General features: G+C 44.8%; 1 protein-coding gene across 1 annotated transcript in view; it reads left to right on the forward strand.

Annotated features, from left to right (window-relative positions):
* BRINP1 (BMP/retinoic acid inducible neural specific 1) overlaps window positions 1–10,324 on the forward strand; it is a 90,827-nt gene extending 80,503 nt beyond the window's left edge. Inside the window, exons 7-8 of the mRNA XM_059865220.1 lie at window positions 5,144–5,366; window positions 8,574–10,324. Of these exons, the coding sequence (XP_059721203.1) occupies window positions 5,144–5,366; window positions 8,574–9,714 (1,364 nt within the window). The 3' untranslated portion in view covers window positions 9,715–10,324. The remainder of the gene's footprint in view (window positions 1–5,143; window positions 5,367–8,573) is intronic.
* Window positions 10,325–21,838: the final 11,514 nt, after the last annotated feature.

Raw genomic sequence — 21,838 nt, forward strand, 5'->3', positions numbered from 1 at the left:
TGAGGCTGGGGGTGTCAGCGGAGTTTGTTCTGTGTTGGTGATGGTAGTGGGAGTAGTTTACCTGTAGGAGGTGTGTTGTACTCACAGGATACACACTCCTGAGGGCTTGAGGTGGGAAAGAGCAACACTTTCAGTGAATTCTCTCCTTTAGCAAGTGGCCTTCCTGCCCTGAAACCACACAGGCACCAAGCAGAACTTCATCAGGAGCTTGTCCTGTGCTGACTCTCATCTTTCTGTCTTAACCAGCCACTTTCAGATACATTTTCTTCAATGATTGTTGTCACAACTGCCCAGATCTCCATGTCAGGAAGAAAACTGAGAAAAGGACCATCTCAATTCAAGGACCAGCTCAATTCAAGACAAATCTTTCATAAGTTTTCTTTCTTTCTCATGCCGAATATCACCTTAATCTCTTCAAAAACTGAAATGCTGTAGCCTGTGATGTTTCCCCAAAGGGCTGTTGAGGATTTGCTTCATACTTCAGCACGTGGCCCCTGCTGGTGTTTGTGCTGTGCACAGGTCCTTATGTCCCACTCATGCTGTCACCCTGGTGCTCAAGCAGCCAGAGCAGCCAGGGTGGGAGTTAATGGCCTGAGGCTAATGCCCACCTTGACCAGATCCCCCCAGGTACACTGGGGAGCCACAGGGCTGGGCAGTTCCAGGAGAAGGTCACCAGCTAGCAAGGTCAGATGTTTTCTGTGAGTTTCTGTGGGTTGATGGATGGGCTGGGTGTGGTGTTGTGAGGGTCCCCAGGACAAGGTGAAGGATGAGAATTTGACTCCATGTTCTCAGAAGGCTGATTTATTATTTTATCATTATATTATATTATATTATATTATATTATATTATATTATATTATAATTATATTATATTATATTATAATTATATTATATCATATCATATTTACTACACTAAAACTATACTAAAGAAAGAGAAAGGATACATCAGAAGGCTAAACAAGAATGATAATGAAAGCTCATGACTGACTTCTCAGAGTCCAACACAGCTGGCTGTGGTTGGTTTTTAATTAAAAACAATTCACATGTTTGCATAAACAATCTCCAGGCCACATTCCAGAGCAGCAAAACATGGAGAAGCTCATCTTGTCAGGAGAAAAATTCCTGGCGAAGGGATTTTTCAGAGAATATCATGGTAACAGGCTGGGCAACACCAGGGCAAACCAGAAATGTGGATTTCAGGAGCTTTTGCCAGCTCAGTACTGCACAAGTTTTCAAGGATTACTGGCAGTGCCTGCCAGCACAGCTCTGCCACTGGTTATGTGTAAGCAGTGTTAGTTCTGGCACAGTATCTTCCCAAAGGTGCTAAAGAGCCACAGGCTGGTCTCACCAAACCCCTTCCCATCCCAGGGGATCTAACCCAGCACTGAGAAGGTGGGAGAGGAGAGTTCCAGTCCCACATTCTGTATTTGCTGCACTCAATCCAAGCACAGGCTGGGGTAGATAATTATATTCAGGCTCCCTCCCCTTGAGATTTGAATGGGGGAAGGTGTTTTTCATTTGCCATGTTAAAGTGACATATTGCAGTGCAATTTCTGCCATATTCCACCCAGGGCTGGAGGCTTTTCAGGGCTAGATGGAGTGATTATCTTTATGTCTAAAGCTGCTGCATCTGATTCATCACTTTGATGCATCATGCGTGAACTTATCCTTTGAGATAGAAGTTGCTATCACAAAAGACTGCAGTATTAGTGTTTTGCTTCTTTGTTTTAATAAATATTCCCAATAACTAGAGGATTTTCTTCATTATGAACAGCAGAGGAGAAATCTCTGATGACATCTGAAGGCTTTTCCAATAAAGTGGACTGAAAGGCACCGGAGTGCTCTGAAAGCAAATACCATTTTGCACAGGAAGCCACTGAAAGCCCAAAACATTTGTATTCTGCTTCTGCTCTGTCTTGGATCCTCTGTTAATTTGAAAAACTTGTGCAGGGCGAATCAAGAGTTGCTGTGATTTGGAATAGTATCTTCAAAGTCAAGGAGGCTGCAGGGAACTGGAGCTGTTTTGAATCAGCTCAGGAGGTTTTTTAGCCTTCTGCTTCACTGCTTGTGGGTAAATTGAGAAAAATAGTGCTGCCTTATTCTTGGCATTTTGGAATGGCTGGTCAAAAACTTCAGTGATTGTGGATTTAAAAAAATGCCAACTTTTAATTAAGTCATTTGATGGAGTTAATTTGTTTGTTTATTCAAGACTATTGCTTTGTGATGTAAATGGGATTTTTTATTTTTTTTTTAACACTGGCAAAAGGAATATTTCGTCTGTGAAAGAGATGTCTGACCTGTCAATTCCCCGTGGTGCCACTTGTGATGCTGAGTCACTGCCATGGGACTGCCTTAGGGATGGGGTGACTCAGCAGACAGAGGGACCAAGCTGCATCACGGGAGGTGTAGTCCCAGCCGTCAGCAAGGTTTGCTGTGCAGAGGAATAAAATAACCACAAATGCAAACAGACTTGTTAATTAATTGGAAATTCTCAGGGTTAAGAATGAAGCATTCCCAGAAACAGGGAATATCCCTATCCATACCACTGGCTTCCAGGCAGAGTTATAAATAAATATAAATAACGAAGAAACGATGTTGGTTTAAAGTACTTTTCTTTTTCCTCATCACCCTAATTTTAAACAACCCCATCCAGCTTTTATTTTGCCAGATTTGCTGCTCATTTGTTTTTCCCCCAGCGTTGCACTGCGGTAGCAAAATGTGCACACTGCACCGAAATTCCTGCCTCGCCCGTCTCGATGAAAAATGTACCACATTCATCATCAGAGGGAAAAGAGCCTGGGCTCCTGCACAAAAAGGCTTTTGAGGAAATTGATTTATAAGGGGCGGGAAGCAAATGCAAGGCTTTTACTGCTGAAAGGTACCCGGAGTAATCAGCATGGTCAACAGAAGCAATTATTCCTGATGGTGGTTCCAGAGGCCCACGGAAAAGCACAGAGTCAGGTTTGGGGAGGAGAAGGGCACTGGCAGCACCATGAAAAACACAGTGAAAACCTGAGAGATGACTAAAAAAAAATCTCTTGGTTATCTTTGGGGGATAGAGGAGACAAGCAGATGTCCCAGGGATGTTGGTAGTGCAGTGATGATGATTATTTTGAGGAGGAGCTCAGTTACACCATGTGATGAGTAGGATGTGAGCATCCACTTACCATCCATGTCAGGATTGGACTGACTGATGTACAAATATCCTTTATTGGGTAGCTGAGCATGAACTGCAAGTAGGAAATTTCTAGCATAGGAAATCTGTTATGCAAATATCTTTAACTTTGTACTAGGATTTAAATTATCTGATTTTTTTTCCCACTAATTCTATGGATTATTTCTTTTTTTATTTGAAAAGATGTCAGCCTTTACAAGCTCTCCTTTTCCTTCTGAAAATAGGATGAAGGAATTAAAAAAAAAATATTGGGAAAGGATCAGAAATAATGTAGAAAATGTAGAGGAAAAGATGGCTATAGTTCTTGTTGGCTTGTTTGGGAAGTTTATGGCAGGGTCCTAGTCCAGCCTCTCTCTAGAAGCAGGACCACAGCCAGCACTAGGTCGGGTCAGCCTTGGTTTTGCCTAGCAGAGTCCAAAATGGAAGATTTTTATACATCTCTGATCATGTTCCAGCACTGCATTACCTTCAAGTGATGAAATTTTTCCGTAAATCACTTTAATTTCTCAAGCTGCAAACTGTGTGTTGCTCCTTGTTACAGCAACTGTCTCTCAAAAGAGGAGTTTTGTTCAGGTCTGTGAGTACCTTTTGCTGTAATTAAATATCCCTTGGCCTCTTTACCAAATGAGACCAGTGCAGCTCCCCACACCTGACTCTGCAGAACTCAGAGCACCTCGGTGTCCCTCAGCTCTGCCCTCCCAGTCTCTGTTCATCCCTTTTAGGTGGGTGCCCCAGGTGTAGCAGTGCCAAGAAAAGGTGGATATCAACTTCCCCAAGCAGGATTCAGCATGGTATGAAGCTTTTTTCCAGTGAGAACAGGATGTTGACCCACCTCAGCCCCCAGGACCTTCCTCAGCTGATTGTGCCCAAGCCTGTGCTGACACCTGGGGTTTTTCTGCCCTGGTACAAAACATTGCTCTTGTCGTTATTGCATTTGATGGAGTTCTTATTGTCCCACTCATTGCATTTCTCAAGGTCTCTCTGTGTCAAATATGGTTTTCTAGCATCAAAAATTGAGTTATTTTCCCCTGAGAAAGTTGGAACCATCTGGTTTTTCCTCATCTGAGGATGTCCCAGCCTGGTAATCAGAGTCTGAGCAAACCACCCTTCTCAGGTAGGAAGGAGGGGCTGATCAGAAACAGAAACAGAATCTGTGATTGTGATGGAAAAAAAACCCCTCAAACAAAGCCTGCAAAACAGTGGGTTTTTTCATTATCAAACAAAATAAAATGGAAATAAAGTGACCAAAAACCAACAAACACAATAAACAGCAAGACTGAGCAATATATTCTTCGATCAATTGGATTTGTTCCTTTGGCTAAAATTGACACCTTTTTTCTCATCCAAGTCCTGCAAACTATTTTATTTTATTTTCCTCATTACAAAGTGCAACTCATTTAACTTCAAATGGAGTTAAATGAGAGGTAAGAATCAGAATGCTTTTTTTAAAAAATGCAAAACCAGGACATTTTAACAGCATCCAAACCTTTCCTCTGGGGAATTTTTAAAGCCTTGTTTTTCCCCTTTTTTTTAATTACACAGCAAAATGCTTTGTCTTCAACAACAAAGAGCATTTCAGGACCAGCTAAAAAACAATGTATATGAGAACACTTTAACTGAAAATGATTCCAACTCCCAGCTTTTTGTTTGTAACCCTTAGACTATAACCTCATGTTCCAGGGAATTTCTGTGGTTTTGGGTTTTTTTCTCCACCACGTACATTTTAACTGTGTTGTTTCACCTTGATATTCCCTATAGGGTTTTTTTTCCTATATGAGAAAAGCAACAGCCATGGAATTAGTGGCTTCCTGGGGCAGAGTGACAGAGCAGTGAGTTAATGGACATCACCTTCCCCTGGCAGAACTGATGGCCTCATCATCTCTGCTCCTTCTCCACCCTTCTAATAAAAACCTTTGTCACAACTCAGAAACCTCCCTATTTCTCCCCATTTCTTGTGTGTGTGTTCCAGATGAGTTTAAATCCTTCATGAAAAGGCTACCTAGCAACCACTTCCTGACCATTGGGAGCATCCACCAGCACTGGGGGAACGACTGGGACCTGCAGAACCGCTACAAGCTGCTGCAGAGCTCGCTGGAAGCCCAGCGCCAGAAGATCCAGCGCACCGCCCGCAAACTCTTTGGCCTCAGTGTCCGGTGTCGGCACAATCCTAACCACCAGCTGCCTAGGGAAAGGTACCTCCATCCTTCCTCAGGCACGGGGGAGCTGGGCTCAGGGGCTGGTGGAGCTGGGCTTGGGTTTGGGACTAATCCCAGCAGGCAGTGTTCAGAGGTAGGGGTTGTTGGCGTGGATATTTGGGGGAAGCGGTAAAATCTGGGAGTGGGTTGAAATTCCTGGAGGTGGAGGTAACTTTTGTCACGTTCCTGACTACATTCATATCCCTTCTGTGTGGTTCTACCTACCCAGGGGAAGGGCATCACTTACTCTTCAAGTTCTGCAAGAATAAGTTTAGTCTGTTCTGCAGGCTAAACTGCTTTCTTTGTGGTTTTTCCCTCAAGATCCACAGCTGAGCTTTCAGCCTCCACTTGCTGTTCAAAGAGACATGTGGAGCACAAGGTGCTTCAGCCCATTTTTGGATTGTGCTCCTCAATATCTCCAGAGTGAAAGGAGAAGCTTTAGTTTCACTTGGAATACATCACATTTTTGCTGTGAGATGCAGCGTGAACCTGTAAAACCTCACTGAGCAGAAGTCTGGCAGGGTTATTATAGGTGGAAAGAGCAGATTTTCCATTTATTATAGGTGGAGAGAGCATTTTCCACTGCTACAGCAATTATTGATATCTAATAATCCCCTCCTGCTGGCTCCTTTCAGCCTTAACCTGTAGCTGAGTTGCTTCAAGTCCTTTTTTGGAGACTTGCATTTCTGAATTTTCACAAACATCCTTTTCTGTGTCTCTCTACATTGTCTGGACTGAAGCAATATGGAAAATCTTGGGGAGAAAAATGAGTCTGAGTGCCTTTTCTTCCATGCCTCTCTTGGAAGGGTCAGGCCAAGTAATATTTGAAGAGAAACTGTTTGTCCACTTCCTTCATTACCTAAATATTCTGTTTCAAGACAAAATTGACAGATTGAATGCTGTCTACCGCTCTCATCCAGCTCCCTGGCTGCTGAACACGCTGACTTTTCATTTCATCACTGTGCAGCTCAGAAAACACTTCCAGGGCTTAACACCTCTTTAATTACCAAGAAATCTCATGTTTCTAGACAAAAAATTGATGGACTTACTAGGGATGAGGAGAAATATCTATTAAATGTAAGAGATTATGAAATAAAGTCTTTGGAGAGCTTCCTAAACCTGGCCCATCCCTGCCAAGTGGCTGAGCTGTTCTGACCAGGCTGAGTGATGGAGGAGCCACAGGCATGTCCAAGGTGGAATTTTGAGTTGTTTTTGAATTTTTAACAACAACAACAACAACAAAGTGAAGCAGCAGCGAGGAAATCTCCATCCAACCATGTTACTCCAAAAGATTCAGACAAATATGTCTTCAGTATTTATCATCTATTTTAAAAACCCAGCCAAGCAGAAAGGGAGCCTCCGACTACTACAATGAAATGTGGGGGAAGGAGGGTGGAATGGATGATGGCAGATGGGTTTTTAACTGACTGATGTGCTTGATTTGTTTAAGTCAACATCAGCAGGCATATTATAATTTCTTTTCTTGTTTGTCATTCTGCATCTGCAGCTAGGCAGGGGAGCAGTGTGGTAGGAGCTCTGTAGTGGAAGAGGTGCAGCCCATCTTTCTCCTCACAGAGCTGGGAAATACTCTCATTTTCTAATTGTTGCTGTACAGAATGACAGAGGCTTATCAAGCATGCCAGTGGCTTTGAAAGGATGGCTTGGTTCTATTAAGAGCAAGCCTCTCTCTCTTTAATACACATAATTGTAAGCCTGCATGATACATTCAAAGGCAATGTAAAAAAAAAAAGAGATTGCAGTTGATTGTCCTCAGGGAAAGCAATAGGTGGTGTTTCCAAAAGGAAGATAAGAAAAGAAGAGTAGGGATTCTAGCAATTAGGCTGATTCTCCATGACCCTTTGCAATGGCTAAGGAGACAGAAATATCTACACCCCCCAACAAACAACCATCCTCCACAAAGTTCGTCTGGGGAACAGGAAATTTACTGGTATCCATCGCAAGATATCAGCTGAGATTTCTTCCCCATTTTGTTCTGGTGGCTTTCCTCTGTTTTACACTCTCATCCCTCCACTGGCTCCCTCCCCCTAATCATCTTGCTGTTCTTTGCTGCTGTATCATTTAATGCCTTCTTTGATACAGCCTACAGCTTAATGATTATTCGGAGGTCAGGCGATGCAGGTGCCATGAATTTCACTAATCCAGCTCTGAGAGCCTCTGTCCATAATCACTCCTCCTGTTCTACAGGGGCTGAATCCTAATTTGTCATTAGCCAGTCCTCTCACTGCAGCACTACCAAGAACTTTTTGCCCAGAGGAGACAATGAAGTATTCATTAGCCAGGGGGGAGGTGGAGGGGAGGGAGCAGCGGCTGCACACAGGGCTCTGCTCAGGGCTGCTGAGAAAGGAGTCGCTGTACCCAGCTTTCCTGGGGCAGTGGGAAGGGGGAAAAGGGGGAAACAAGGCAACGTGGCCAGTGGGTTGTGCAAAAAGTGAACGTGGGTTGCAGTGTCATTTTCTAGGAGTCGTTCCAGGGCTGCAGGATGTGGGGTTGAAAGTGCTGATCCAGCAGCTGTGGGAGTGGTGGGGCTCAGGGGTGGGTGAGTGGGGCTGATTTTAAGGGAGAGACTTCAAGAAGTGATTAATTAGCAGAAGACTTTTGGGGTTTTTTTAAGGAGGAATAGTTTTAGCAGCTTTGTCTCTATGCATCCCAGCTTCCACCCTCTTTTCTACTGTTCTGAGCTCTGCACCATAAGCAGAGGTTGCTGTTTGCTTTGCCTTGTCCTGTTATGGGTCTGGTTTTTAGAGGGTGAATGACCTGAAGGGCAGTTTTCTCCTGCTAGCCTGGGAGTTCTGCTGCCCTTGTGATGTCCTGATAGCCCCACAGCCTCTGGTATGGCTTTATCAGCTCCATTCCCATGTCAATGTGGCCCTGCTGGAATGCTGGCAGGACACAGTGCCTGTCTCGGCTCCTAGTGCAGAGTGAAGATAGAGAGCTCAGGTGAGCATTTCTAACTGGTAGCAATTTCTTAGAAGGATTTTTCTCATCACCAAAGGAGTTAACAGCAGATGAAAGATTCAGTCTAGAAATAGACTGGAATAGCTCCCAGAAGCCACGGCAAGGCATCGATGTTCCGAGAGCTCTGCCTCAGACACATCCCTGAAAACACTGTAGCTCCAGCAAGATGCCAACACTGATTCCCTGTGGGGCCTTACAGTGCTAATTCTTCCTTCTCCTCTCCTGCAGGACGATACAGGAATGGCTTACCCGAGTCCAGTCCCTGCTCTACTGCAACGAGAACGGGTTCTGGGGGACGTTTCTGGAAAGCCAGCGGAGCTGCGTTTGCCACGGTGGCACCAGTCTGTGCCAGCGCCCCATCCCCTGCATCATTGGGGGCAACAACAGCTGTGCCATGTGCAGCCTTGCCAACATCTCCCTCTGCGGCTCGTGCAACAAGGGCTACAAGCTTTACCGAGGCCGCTGCGAGCCCCAGAACGTGGACTCGGAGCGGAGCGAGCAGTTCATCAGCTTTGAGACGGACTTGGACTTCCAGGACCTGGAGCTGAAGTACCTGCTGCAGAAGATGGACTCCCGCCTGTACGTGCACACCACTTTCATCAGCAACGAGATCCGCCTGGACACCTTCTTCGACCCGCGGTGGCGCAAGCGCATGTCCCTCACCTTGAAGAGCAACAAGAACCGGATGGACTTCATCCACATGGTGATCGGGATCTCCATGCGCATCTGCCAGATGCGCAACAGCAGCCTGGACCCCATGTTCTTTGTCTACGTCAACCCGTTCAGCGGGAGCCACTCGGAGGGCTGGAACATGCCTTTCGGGGAGTACGGCTACCCGCGCTGGGAGAAAATCCGCCTCCAAAACAGCCAGTGCTACAACTGGACCCTGCTGCTGGGCAACCGGTGGAAAACCTTTTTTGAGACCGTCCACATCTACCTACGCAGCCGGACTCGGCTGCCCTCCCTCCTGCGCAACGAGACTGGCCAAGGGCCCGTGGACCTTTCCGACCCCACCAAGCGCCAGTTCTACATCAAGATCTCAGACGTGCAGGTCTACGGCTACAGCCTGCGCTTCAACGCGGACCTCCTGCGCAGCGCGGTGCAGCAGGTCAACCAGTCCTACACGCAGGGCGGGCAGTTCTACTCCTCCTCCTCCGTCATGCTCTTGCTGCTGGATATTCGGGACCGAATCAACCGCCTGGCGCCTCCGGTGGCCCCGGGGAAACCACAGCTGGATCTGTTCTCTTGTATGCTCAAGCACCGCCTGAAGCTCACCAACAGCGAGATCATCCGAGTGAACCACGCCCTGGACCTGTACAACACCGAGATCCTCAAACAGTCCGACCAGATGACAGCCAAACTCTGCTAACCCCGGACTTAGCAATGGACACTTTGGTGATTGATCCTTTTGCTGTATTAAAAAAAAAAAAAAAAAGAGAAAAATAAAACAAACAAACAAGCAAAAAACCCACAAAAAAAAAGAAAAAAAAAGAAAAAAAAAGAGAAAGAGGAAAAAAAGTAAAAAGGAAGAAGTAAAAGTGGGGGGAAAGAAAAGGGGGAAAATAAGATTTGTAAAATGTAATTAATATACAAAAGAGGAAAAAAAAACGAGGAAATTCTTCATTTGTTGAAAACTAAACCCGTTCTAGCAGCTGTATAAGACTGTCAGGCATGTTTGTTATTTCTATAATCCGTCATAAAAGGGTAACACCGCACTCTCTCTTGACCTTGGGGGTGTTGCTTGCGAGTCCTCAGAGGCAGCAGAGGAAATAAAGGGAGGAGCAGAGAGAGGGGCAAACTTCTGTACTGAACTGTCAAGTTTTCTGCTATGCAGGTGCCAAGACAAAGAGATACACAGAAAAAAAAAATCAAAGCAAACAAACAAATAAGAGTTATATGTAAATGTAAAAGAGCTACCATTATTCCTATAGTGGGAGTAAATGGTTAAAGATAAAAGATATTTCTTCTGTTGAGATTTATGCCAGCTTTATGTTGAGTTATTCCTGCAGCCTGTGCTGAGCTTTGCTGGAGGACAGGAGGGGATGGCAGCCCGTGGGGACTAAAACTGAAGAGTTTTCTCCCCTCCTTGGTGAGACCACACAGAAAAGGTGGAGGATGGGTGCAGGGCTGAGCTGTCCTCCCTTTGGAATTTCCGTCTTGGAAGACATTTCACCAGAGGTAGAGGCTCAGCAGATGCTGGGAAATGGGATGTGTTGGGTTGTTTAGCTTGAGCTGCAGTTCATGTCCTGCCCTGGGCTGGTGCTGCCTTCAGTGGTGCCAGAGGAGGAGCAGCACCTGTAAATCTTCACTCACTCATCTTTCAGGCCCTTCTAGATAGTCCCTAAAGCAGAGAAAAGCCAAAATCATAAAGGCAAAGCAGAGTTTTTCTTTCTGCCTCAGGTGCTGGGTTTTCCAGTAGCACTGGGTAGCCCTCACCACAAAAACTAAAGCACAATGCAAGGGAATACATTTCCAAGGAAACCTGGAGACACTGAAGGGTACATAGGTCATTTCTGTTCCCTGGGAAAGGAAAAAAATCCTTTTTACTTTCTTATGTTTCTGTGGCTGTGAATAATATCCTTGTCTCACTTACACTTTGTCCACAAAAAAAAAAAAAAATACAGCAAATATATGAAAACATTTTATTAAAATATATGCAAAATTAGTAAAAGGGAGGGGTGGAAGAGCACAACAACCAAACCTATCCTGAGTTTGCAAGGATAAAGCCAAATTAAAAATAATTGAGTTATCAAAAAAAAAAAACTAAAATAACCAACAGGTGGGTAAAATTTTTTTGAATGTGTGGGGACATGTGTTTGGATTTAAACAAAAAGTAGGATGTTGAATGGAGTGTGTGAATGAAGGATCATCTGAGCTGGGTGATGAAGTCTGAACACTGTGGGAGGTGAGTAGTGAGGTGTTTCTCTTAATTTCACTGGTTTTTTTAGTTGAAGCTGATTGAGAAGTGCTAGTGAGAGACTGGAATTCCTGCCCTCCAGAAAGGGAGAAATAAATCTCTGGTCCTGATGGCTTCCAGAGGTGGAGGAGCATCCCGGGAAAACAGGTCTGAGCAAAGGGCACAGTCCTGGTCCAAAGACCAAGATTCAGGTCTGGCTCAAGATTTAACATGTTGATTCAACTGAGTTCAAAATAGTCCTGTAGGAATTTTGACTTTACTTGAAGACTTTGGCTGAGATTCTGAGAGTAACATCAGTTCATGCATTGTGGTGTTGGTCATGTGGCACCAGGGGGTTGGGCAAATAAGGCTGGTTTCAGGTTTAATTTGTGTGGTTTAGGTTGTTCTCATCCAAATTTCCTGAGAAGGAACTGGATACCTTAAGGAAAATATACATTCACTGAACTCTCCTGCTGAGCTACCAGTTGAGAGCATAAGAGAAGCCATTTGGGTAATCAGTAAACCCCTAAAAGGGGGATTAGCCACCAAAGTCTGTCTATCCAAGAATGGGGATCAGAAGAAGAGCTGGGTGAATTAAACAGCAAGGATGTTTTTAGGGATATTTCCTTTAGCAGGAGCTTTTTCTCCCTACCTTATATCAAGATCTCTCTCTCAGCTGGTCAGTCCACACAAGAGGCCTTGGGCTGCCCATTTTTCCCAGTGTTTGTTTTTCATTTGCTTGGTCTTTGCTTTGTGTAGCAGAAAATCATATTAGACCTCACCATTCCAAGAGTGTTCTTTATAGATGTGACATTTCTGCCTCAGCTTTCTGATAAGAGAACATTTGGCAGCAATCATATGCATGGAGGTGAGTTTTAAGCAAATAGTAGAGAGTATTCATGGGAAATGAATGTCAAATTTGTAATTATCAGTAGAAAAAATGTTCCTGACAGTTACATCCATCTAAGCAGGGAATAGAAATGTACTGCTTAAATTACATGTATGACCCAAAGAGCCGACACTTGAAAGAACTATGGTTATAGCTCTAAAAATACTGACTGCTGCCTGAGCTGCAGCCTGCATGCAATGATGGGATTTGCTCATGGCTGGGAATAGTGACCGTGCCAACACAGAGTGAAATTAATTCGATAAATTCTTTCCTTTGAGATAAGAATCCAGGTCTAGTGAGTAGAAGCCAAAGAAGCTGCAATTAAATCTCAGGTCTCGTGGGTAACTAGCAGCACATTACCTAAATCTTGCCTGGTGTTTGTGGCACTGGTAGGGATCAAGTCAATTGCCCTCATGTATCTTTAATGATGCCTTGGGATGAGCAGAATTTACTGCCTTCAGCAATGGGGGCAACTCTGTAAACCTTAAGAAAGGTTTTGGGTGCCAACACAACATTAAATCCTGGCTGGATTTAAAACCAAGTGGATGCTGAGAGAGGCACGTGAGGTAACGTTCCCATTGTGGCTGGGAAAGGGGAAGCAGTGCAGGGAGAGGGAAGGAGTTTTGGCACAGAAATGCTGTCAGCATATGGAACTCACCTTGGGAGTACCTGCTGGTGCACCTAGAAATGATGGCACATCAACACCACAAAGTGGGGCCACCTTCCAACATGGCTACATCAAATTTTGTGGAGGAATGCAGCAAAAATGTCAAGAAGAAACTCCCATGTCCTTCAAGGTAGGGAAGATGAAGTTATTTGGCAGCTCAACCACCATTTTGGGCTCACTGAGAAAATAGAAAATAACCCAAACAAGCCAATCAAATGTGGATGATTGCTTTTGATGCTAGGAAATAAATTAAACAGGGCACATGCTCTGCTTCCACTGCTCAGTCCCAAAAGCCCTTCCCCAGGCAAGGGGCAGTCTGTGACAGCCAGATCCAGAAACATCCCCCAGGGTTGGTTTAGGGAATTTGTTCTGCAGGCAGTAGGAGATGTGGAGGTATCTGACATCTCCCTCAGCAAGAGAAAGCAGTTCAGACCTCAGAGAGGCCACACCAGTGCTCCAGTGGGGTTAATGGGCTCCTGAGGAAATGATGGTCATAAAAATGTGTTTGACAAGACAATGACTGGAATGGAGGGCAATTAGCAGAGCAGAATTAGGTGGGACCCAGAGAACCCCTTCACCATAAAGCTGCCACTAACCTGCATGATCAGTGGGCATTGTTGTAGAGTTTAATGACAAAAGGGATGTTCAAACTCTCAAGGCAGAGTAACCATCCTCTGACTGTATGAGAATAAAACCCAGCTTCCTTCCTTGGCACAAGAAGGAGCTAGGGAGCAATCCATCAAATTGTCCAGCTCAGCTAATAGAGAGATGCTCCCACCAATTCAGGACAGATACTTGTCCCTTGCTGTCATTAAATTAGGCACTACATGAAAGCTTGGAGCTTCCAAATAACCCAGAGGAAAAAAAAGAAAAGCCAATGCCAGGTGTCCCAAAGCCAAAGCAAGGAAAAAGCAGCAGGTAGGGCAGAATCCTGCTTCCCTTCAGATGCAGGAGACTTCTGGGACCATTTTCCTCCAGTCACGTGACAGAAATTCATTGGGAGCTTCCTAAGAAATCTGCTCTTTTTAAATTATTCAAATTTAGACTCACCAGCCGGTGTGGCAGAAAGCAAGAGATGTCAGCAAGTCTTATTAACATGCTGATGCTATGGCTTCAGGAGTGTGCAGAATGTCCACTTGGATCAGGGCTAAGAGCACAGCATGGAGTTGCCATGGGAACGTGGGGAGGCCATTAATTAGCTATCACATGGAATCATCTGGAAGAATCTGGACCTCAGCAGCTCTGGCCTCCTCAGAGGCAAAGGGCACAGCCCCAGAGACACCCCAGTCAGGTCCAGTGACCCCTGCACAGCTCCAGGAACAGCCACATGCTGGAGCAGAAATGTCCTCTTGAAGGGATGAGAAGTAGGTGGATAAGAAAGGGGAGGGGGCAACAAGCAAAGAAATAGATACAGCATGGAGATAATTCCCCTTTTTCTTGCCCCTTCCCTTCCCAGGAAGCCTGGCTGCTCTTGCATGGAAGAACACAAGAGATCTGCTGCTTTTTGAGCTGATGAGGCTTCTGCCAGTGACCTCGAAGACATCAAGAGCAGCCCCAAGGCCCTGGCAAATCCAATTAATGGAGTTTGCATCTTCTTGGGTGGGCTGCACCTGGGATGAGGGAACTCCAGCGCTCCCTAAAGCAATCCTGCTCCCTAAAGCCAGCTCAGGCCATGCTAAACCAGGAATCCCTTTCCCCAGAGAGAAACATGGGCAAGTAAAAGAGGCTTCTTGGCCACTTGCCCAGCTTCCCTTCAGAGCCAGAATCCTGTAAGCAAGCTGTGATGGACTTCAGCTGCCATGGATGGGATGTTCTTTTTAGCTCTTTAGCCCACTTGCTAAAGCAGAGCTCAGGAGGACATTTGGCAGATGGTGCCTCCTGCACAGGGGTGTAGCAAGATCCCCAGCCTGGCTGCTCAGTCCCAGTGCTGCAGGAGACATGCTGGGTGCCAGTCCCAGCTCTGTGCTCCTGAAACACTTCCCTTGAGGAATTTGCCCTCATTGAAGGGAGGAAGTGGCACAAGGAGGAGGTGCTGCGAGTCTGAGAGCAGAGACACAGGAGGATGATCTGTGGTGTGTGTTTTGGGGAGAGGATGAAGGGAGACACGGCAGACAAGGCATAAGGAGGCCATGGGGAGGCACTTCCATGTTCTTTCTGCCTTGGAAAATTTGAAATCATAGATTAACTCTGTTGGAGCCAGTCACATTTTAGACTTCTTGTCCAAGAATGCACATATCAATTATCTCACCCTCACGATTTCTTTGCCTTAATCTAAATCTTCTCCTAATGTCACCAGAATTATTATTCATCTGTGAATTAAATAAATATGAAAATCAGTGAGGACTTAAACACTACATAAAAGCCTTGTTGGACACTTCAGTACTTCCTCCTGAATTTTTAACTGGAACAAGATGGGTGCTTTGAACAAATACACTGTTCAACCAAACCTTCCTTCAGTGTAACAAGAAAAAAAGGCAAATTATCCAAGTCTCTGCCCCTTGGGTATTAAAGGCATCACCAGGAACTGCCCCAGGTGCTCTTACCCATTTTTGTGTCCCCATCCTGAGCATTTATCTGTAGAGCAGTGCAATCTCCAGGTGGCTCCTGTCCACCTCCAACACTTGCTTGTAAGTCAAAGAGGAAATCTGACCTTGTGTAGAGCCCTTAAAAAAACAGGCCATGGGTTCCCTGCCAGGAGAACTACAAAAGGTATAGCTGGAAAAAATCACCACGGCAGCAGAATCTGTGGAGGAGTGAAATCTGGTGAGGTGACCCTGAAGAGATACAGGCAGGCACAAAAGAAATTGGAATACTGACCTCAGTGCTCAGGGAGGACTCCTTTCACTCCCCCAGCCCATCTTGTCTCTCATCACCTCCTTGTTTCAGTTTTGGCTCAGTGATGAACAAAGCCAGCCCATTAGATATTTATATATATATTTATAAATATATATATATATATATATATATATATATATATATATATATGTATATAAACACATAATGCAAGAAGAGCTTCCAGTGGAAAATGTCCAACTGAATCATTTTGGCTGAAATTTTAGCTAAAGATTTCTTGACTGACAAATGTGAGAGGGCTATTGCTTTTTGAGAATCTGAGTGAGCCCTGTGTTTTAATACTGTCAGTCATGTTGTCTAAAGCATAGATTTGAACAGGAAAGAGAAGTTCAGCTGGGGTGATTTTCCAAGATGCTCATACATCTCCTCAAACAGGGCGTGCCAAGGGGAGCTGAAGGTCAGGAGTTCTCAAAGCTGCTGCCAGGAACAGAGGAAAGAACACCTGGATTTTGGTGCTGCTGAATTCAAGTGAGGGAGCTGAGAGTCTGACTGTGACATCAGAAACACAATTACACCTTGTGTGTTTCTAGATGCAGGTTCTTAAGTTTTGATATGTGTATATTATTGATCTTTTAACTTATTAACAGACATCTGTTAATTTATCTATTCATCTACACCTTGAGGGTTCTATGACAATCCAAGTCTCATTGTGTTTATTCCTGGGCATACACTGAATTAATACAGGGTTGCCACAGACATGGTCAGTTTAGGTCTGCTCTGACTTTAGAGAAAAAGAAGTCCAAAAAGGACAGAGAGTGACTTGCTATGGCAAAGCCTGCACAGAACTGTGAGCAGAATCTCTCTGGAGTCTCAGGCCTAAGCCTGACCTTTGTGTGAAGATGAGGAGAATGTCAGTGTGGGAATGGTTCTTCCAGGTGTGCTTTATTTCCACAGCCAGTTCCTGGTGTCTGACTGCCCCACTCACACCGGCTGTGACTGACCTTGAGAAAGATGCACAGTGCTGGGCTGCCACAATGTGGGTTTTGCTTCAGACTTCTGACATCTCAAATGCTCAGGTCCGGCCTGAAAGACTGTCTTCACCTGATTTTGGGGTAAATTTCCCATAACAGAAATTTCCTGGGGATGAAGCAATCCTTATTTCAGCCTGTTTTCTGGAGCAGACTCCTTGACTGCATTCAGCATCTCCCTCTTTGTGGGTTGTGCCACAGCTCAGGACTGAATCTCATTCTGCCATGTGGTGACAGGATCTATTCTACAAATGTCAGGCATCTAAGGGCTGAGATCTGGCTCTCAAACTTCCCTAAGACATTTAGACTCAAGGTTCTGTTAAGATTCATTCCAGAGTGAGAAAGGAAAACCTGGATATTGCCTGAGTTGGATTTAGACACTAATGCTGACCTTTTGTGTTTTTACAAGCTACTCAATTAAGGTATATCACTCCTGCCTCACTCCAGGATACTTGGGAACTATCTCCAGACTTTCATTCTCTCTTGATATGAAAATCTAATCATGTTCATTGCTCAAAATCAACTCTGGTTGAAGACTAATACCAAAAGGCTCAGCTTAAGCAAGCAGCTTGTTCAGGAAATGTAGATGAGAAACTCTGGTGGGTTGCTTTGAAAGTCAATAGACTTGGATTCAGGAGGATTAGTGAAGGGCTCAGTCCTGCAAGGTGCTGAGGGTCTGAACGTGTGTGGCAAATGCCTGAAAGTCAAAGAGATTGTTCAAACCCCTCAGAGTTAAGACAATGCCCATCCATTATTTTGGCTGGAATACAGAGTTCTCAATGACTGGTAACAGGGAGAATCCCAGATCTCAGGGCTGTAAAGGCCCAGGAGCCCCAAGTTCAAAAACCCAACTTGCCAGCCTGAATTGGTTTGTTGATCTCAGCAGCTGGCTGGGTGAGCTGAGCCTGGGCAGCTGTGATGGAAGGGGCACAGAGCCTTCCAGCCCCAGGTGAACCATCCCTGTGCACCCAGCAGCCAGAGAGGGGCACAGCACCTGTCCAAATGAGCACTGATTGCATCATTTCTTAATGAGAATTAATATCTCTGATGTAGCACTGAGGCACCTCAGTCGCACACCAAGACCCCAGAGGAGCTGGCATTTTACTGAGATGGAAGAAAAAGGAGATTTGGTGTCACAAAGTCTCTCAGAAGAGCACTAATTAAGAGGAAGATGCATGTGGCACCATCTGAAGTTCCCAGTGGGTTTTCCAGGGTCAGTCCCATAAAGGTGGACCAGTCCTTCATCTGTTTTTTAGGGTGGTTTTTTTGCTGCCCCTGGAAATGTTGGACAGGAGCCATTGCCTTTACCATTTCAGTATAATCCCATTCAGAAAGTGTTTTTATACCTCTCTGATATCTTTATAGAGGGAGCAGCATTTCCTTCAGGTCAGCATTACTTGTGCATTTATCACAGGATACAGTTAATAAAAATAAAGGCCAACAAATTCAGAACAAGAAATAACATAAAAGCCAACCAGATGACACAGACAGGACAAACTCATGCTCTAAAAAGGATTTGTTTAGAACAAGAAAGAAGGCAGAAGTAGATATTGAAAGAGTTGCCCATGGTCACAGAGTTAGGCAGTGACAGAGGGAAAGGAAGGAAAATCTAAAAACTGACCTCTTGCAGACAGCTGTGGTTGTACCCATCCCATGCCTGTGATTTTCAAAGTCTGTACCTAAAGAAGCAGCAGTTAACTGGGAAATTTAGGCTTTGTTGCCAGGGTGCAGGGAGCTAAGGAACCAAAACCACACCTACTGTGTGACTAGCTGTGGAATAGCTCACCAGTTGTGGAATAGCTCCAATTTATTTGAAATATCAGGCATTGGCCAGAGGCAAAGTATTTCAGACCAGGGTACCCAGCTGTTATAATGGCCCTGGCAGATTCTAACTCTCTGTGCTCTCCTGTAAAACAATAATGCCATTTCTGCCACCGTTATGCATCACAAATCAATCTGGCTGCTCATGAACAGCTCTGACCTGAATCTGTCACTTTACAGCAACCTCCTGTAGGATTCCAGGTTTACAGCCATATAAGTGCTTTATTAGACATGGAAGGCTGTAATAAGCTGATTAAGAAACCTTTCTTTTCCCTTTTTTTTCTTTAAAATACTTAATATGTACTTTTCTGCCATCAGATCAGTACAAAATAAACCTGAAGCTTCACCCAAAATACATTATGCAAAGAAATCTGTCACTATAAAAAGCCTGAACCACACAGGACTCCCTGTACCAACTCCTCTCTGCACTGCCTTGGCTGCATAAGAGGGAGTCCTGTTGTGGCAACTGTTAATTCTTTAAAAGCCTTGAGTCAAACCATCCTTGCTGTGATTCAGCTGCTGCAAGACACATTTTCTCCCTAAAAATGCAGATTTCTGGAGCAATAGTTTCATTCCAAGAAGGAAAGTTCTACAGTTAAATGGAAAGCAGTGTTCTCAAAGTTTTGGGTAAAAGGCAACCTTCCCATCTTATTTCATCTCAGGAATCTCAGGACAGGCTTCTGGAAGGGAAGCTTTGGTGAATGATTTAAGAGGCAAGGGCCTGGGTTTTGATTACTTCGCAGCAGATGAGACAGAACCAGCCAAATGCTAAACTGGAAATGAAGTGTTTCAATAATTTCCCATTACAAATGTCAACAAAAATGATATTTTGCTGAATTTGCATTTCTGAAAGAGAAAACTGTTCAGCTGGGGAAAAATGAATTGGTCAGCTCTGTCAGCAGAGAGTGAGTTGAGAAGTGAAGTTCATCCCATCTGGGCTAATGGGGTGTGAAAACTTGGCCTTGCTGAGCACATGTAGACCTTCCTTAGTGCTCCTGAGAGGCTTGGGGGAAGGACTGATCCTTGATTTCTCTGTCTCTTGTCTACACAGCTGGAATGTGCAGCTCCAGACTGGCACAGGGGGTGAAAGCCCCCTGGCATTGCTCTTTGTATTTCCAACTCCCACCCTGATCATCAGGCAGTCTGTAAGAGCTGCCCTCCATCACACATCCCCGTGGCTAATGCTCCAGAGAGGGAACTAGCCACGAGGGCAATACATGGCACCTCACCCACACTGGCTCTTGCCACTGCTCTAACAGAAGGTTTTGTGTGTGTATTTTTTGTTACGAACGAGACCAGATTTCAAAAAAAGAATGAAAAAGGTTCTTGTTTATTTTAAAAAAATAAACCAGAAAGAATGGAGGGTCCAAGATAGGCTTGGACCCCATCACAACAGCTCAAAACGACAACGTGTACAGAACACGCTGGGTTCTCTCCCTCACGAGCAGCTCCCTCTACCCGCGGAACAGAAAAGAACCCCGCCCAGCTGAAAACCCCTCCCTTTATAACACACCTTGGCCCAGGATTGGTGGGATTTGGATCCCTTGCCCTGATTGGTGGAATTTCAGGGCCCCGATTGGCCCTTAACGGGGTTCATTCTGGGCCAATCGTTTCCTCAGGGCGTTGAATGATTGGCTGGTGTCTTTGTCCAATCACCCTGCGCCCTGGTTTGCCCGTTTGCCCCCACCAAATCCTGCACCATCCACTTCAAACCCATCCACAACAAACACCCTCTTGTCCCAAAAGTAACAGAACCAAGCCCATTACATTTTTCACCTCGGTGGATGTAGGGTTGTGTCCCAGCCCTGCTGGCACAGCACAGAGGACACATCTCAGGGATGGCTGGGTGTGGTGGGAAGGAAGGAAGGAAGGAGCAGTCTGTTCTGATAGTGGGGATGAACTGTCCTGGATAGAGAGAACCAAACCCGGCATCCAAAATAGACCTAGCAGCAAAATTTCCTGCAAATTACAGCAGTGTGCAACCTGGAGGGAACAAGGTGGCTGCTCCAAAAGGAGCTGGCTGCTGTGTGGGATGTGATGGCTCTGGATATAGGACCTGGGAGCAGGATGGTGGCACATATGGCCAAGCTGAACAGTGGTTTTGCAAAACAGAAGACAGCATTGTGAGGATCATCTACAATATTTTAAAGCATGATTCGATGAGTTGGAGCCCAACTTGAAAGGCAGAGAAGGTATTTTGAGTGTCACATTAGAGCCATTGATGGTGGCAGGGTTTTGCAGTGTGTGCTCTGCAATCAGGGGACAAAAGCCCCAGATATTTCTGGTAATCAAAGCCCATCTTTTAAATCAGTTATTGAGTTTTTCCTCTTGTCGCAATCACTGCCCAGCACAAGCTGAATTACAGTGTTCTTTATTAACCAGCACTGCTTGCTTCACCTTAATTAGTGCAGACCACTGGAGTTAAGGTGAATGAGGTGAACATTAGATGCAATTGTATCATTGATGTTGAAAAGACAACCAAACCTCAACTCCTCTCTCTGTGAGAACCTGCCTTGCCTTTGTGAGATGATCAATAGCCCTTCCACAGGAGGGGGAGGGCAAAGCACCTTTCAGAACTGATAATTGTGCAGGATCCAAGTGTTTTCTAATAAAATCTTTCAAAACCTTCACAAAATTTCTACTGAAGGCCAGATTTCCTGGGACACCTCTAATTATTCAGAGCATAAGGGAGAAGAGATGAGTTATAGGCCTGTTTCACCTAAAGAGGTCCAATTCAAACAAGGGACCAGAAAGACCAGGACATGGATAATCAAAGGAGAGTGAAAGAAAAGAAATGATAATAATAAATAATAATAAAAGAACAAGGATCAATATCTTGAAGGGGAAAAAAAAAAGCATTTAATTTTACACAAACCATAAAGTGTACACACATTCTGTGATTTCCCAGAGGTCTCCTAACTGATTCTATTTTCTTGTAAAACCGACGTCTTTACAATCTTTACACACCACATCCCCAGCTCCTGTCTTTGCAATACAAATGTACATCCAGACTGCAGGACACCCCGAGAGATTTATTCCCATGATGCTGCTCTTCCTCTTCCCTTTTTTTCATGTTCCAAAGTCAAATATTTATCTTTTGGCATCTCCTAGGCTTTACTTTGACCCCTGAAAGAGAGAAAATTCCTTTTCTTTGCCCTCACTCTGGAAAAACATGAAGGCAGAGGCACTGTGGCTCTCAGTGAAGTGGCCAGCAGGATGCAGGAAGACAATCAAATTCAGACAGCAGATGGGAAGACAGCTCCAAAATGATTGTTTTCCCCAAACTATGGCAACATGTCAACATATTGACACATTCAAAAGCTTGGCATCCTGGCAGGAAAAATGCTAATTCAGGTTGAGGAAGATGCTGGGACATCTTCCCTTACCTTTGAAAAGATC

This window comes from Haemorhous mexicanus, chromosome 21, assembly GCF_027477595.1.
Source record: "Haemorhous mexicanus isolate bHaeMex1 chromosome 21, bHaeMex1.pri, whole genome shotgun sequence".
In the NCBI taxonomy this organism is placed as follows: domain Eukaryota; kingdom Metazoa; phylum Chordata; class Aves; order Passeriformes; family Fringillidae; genus Haemorhous; species Haemorhous mexicanus.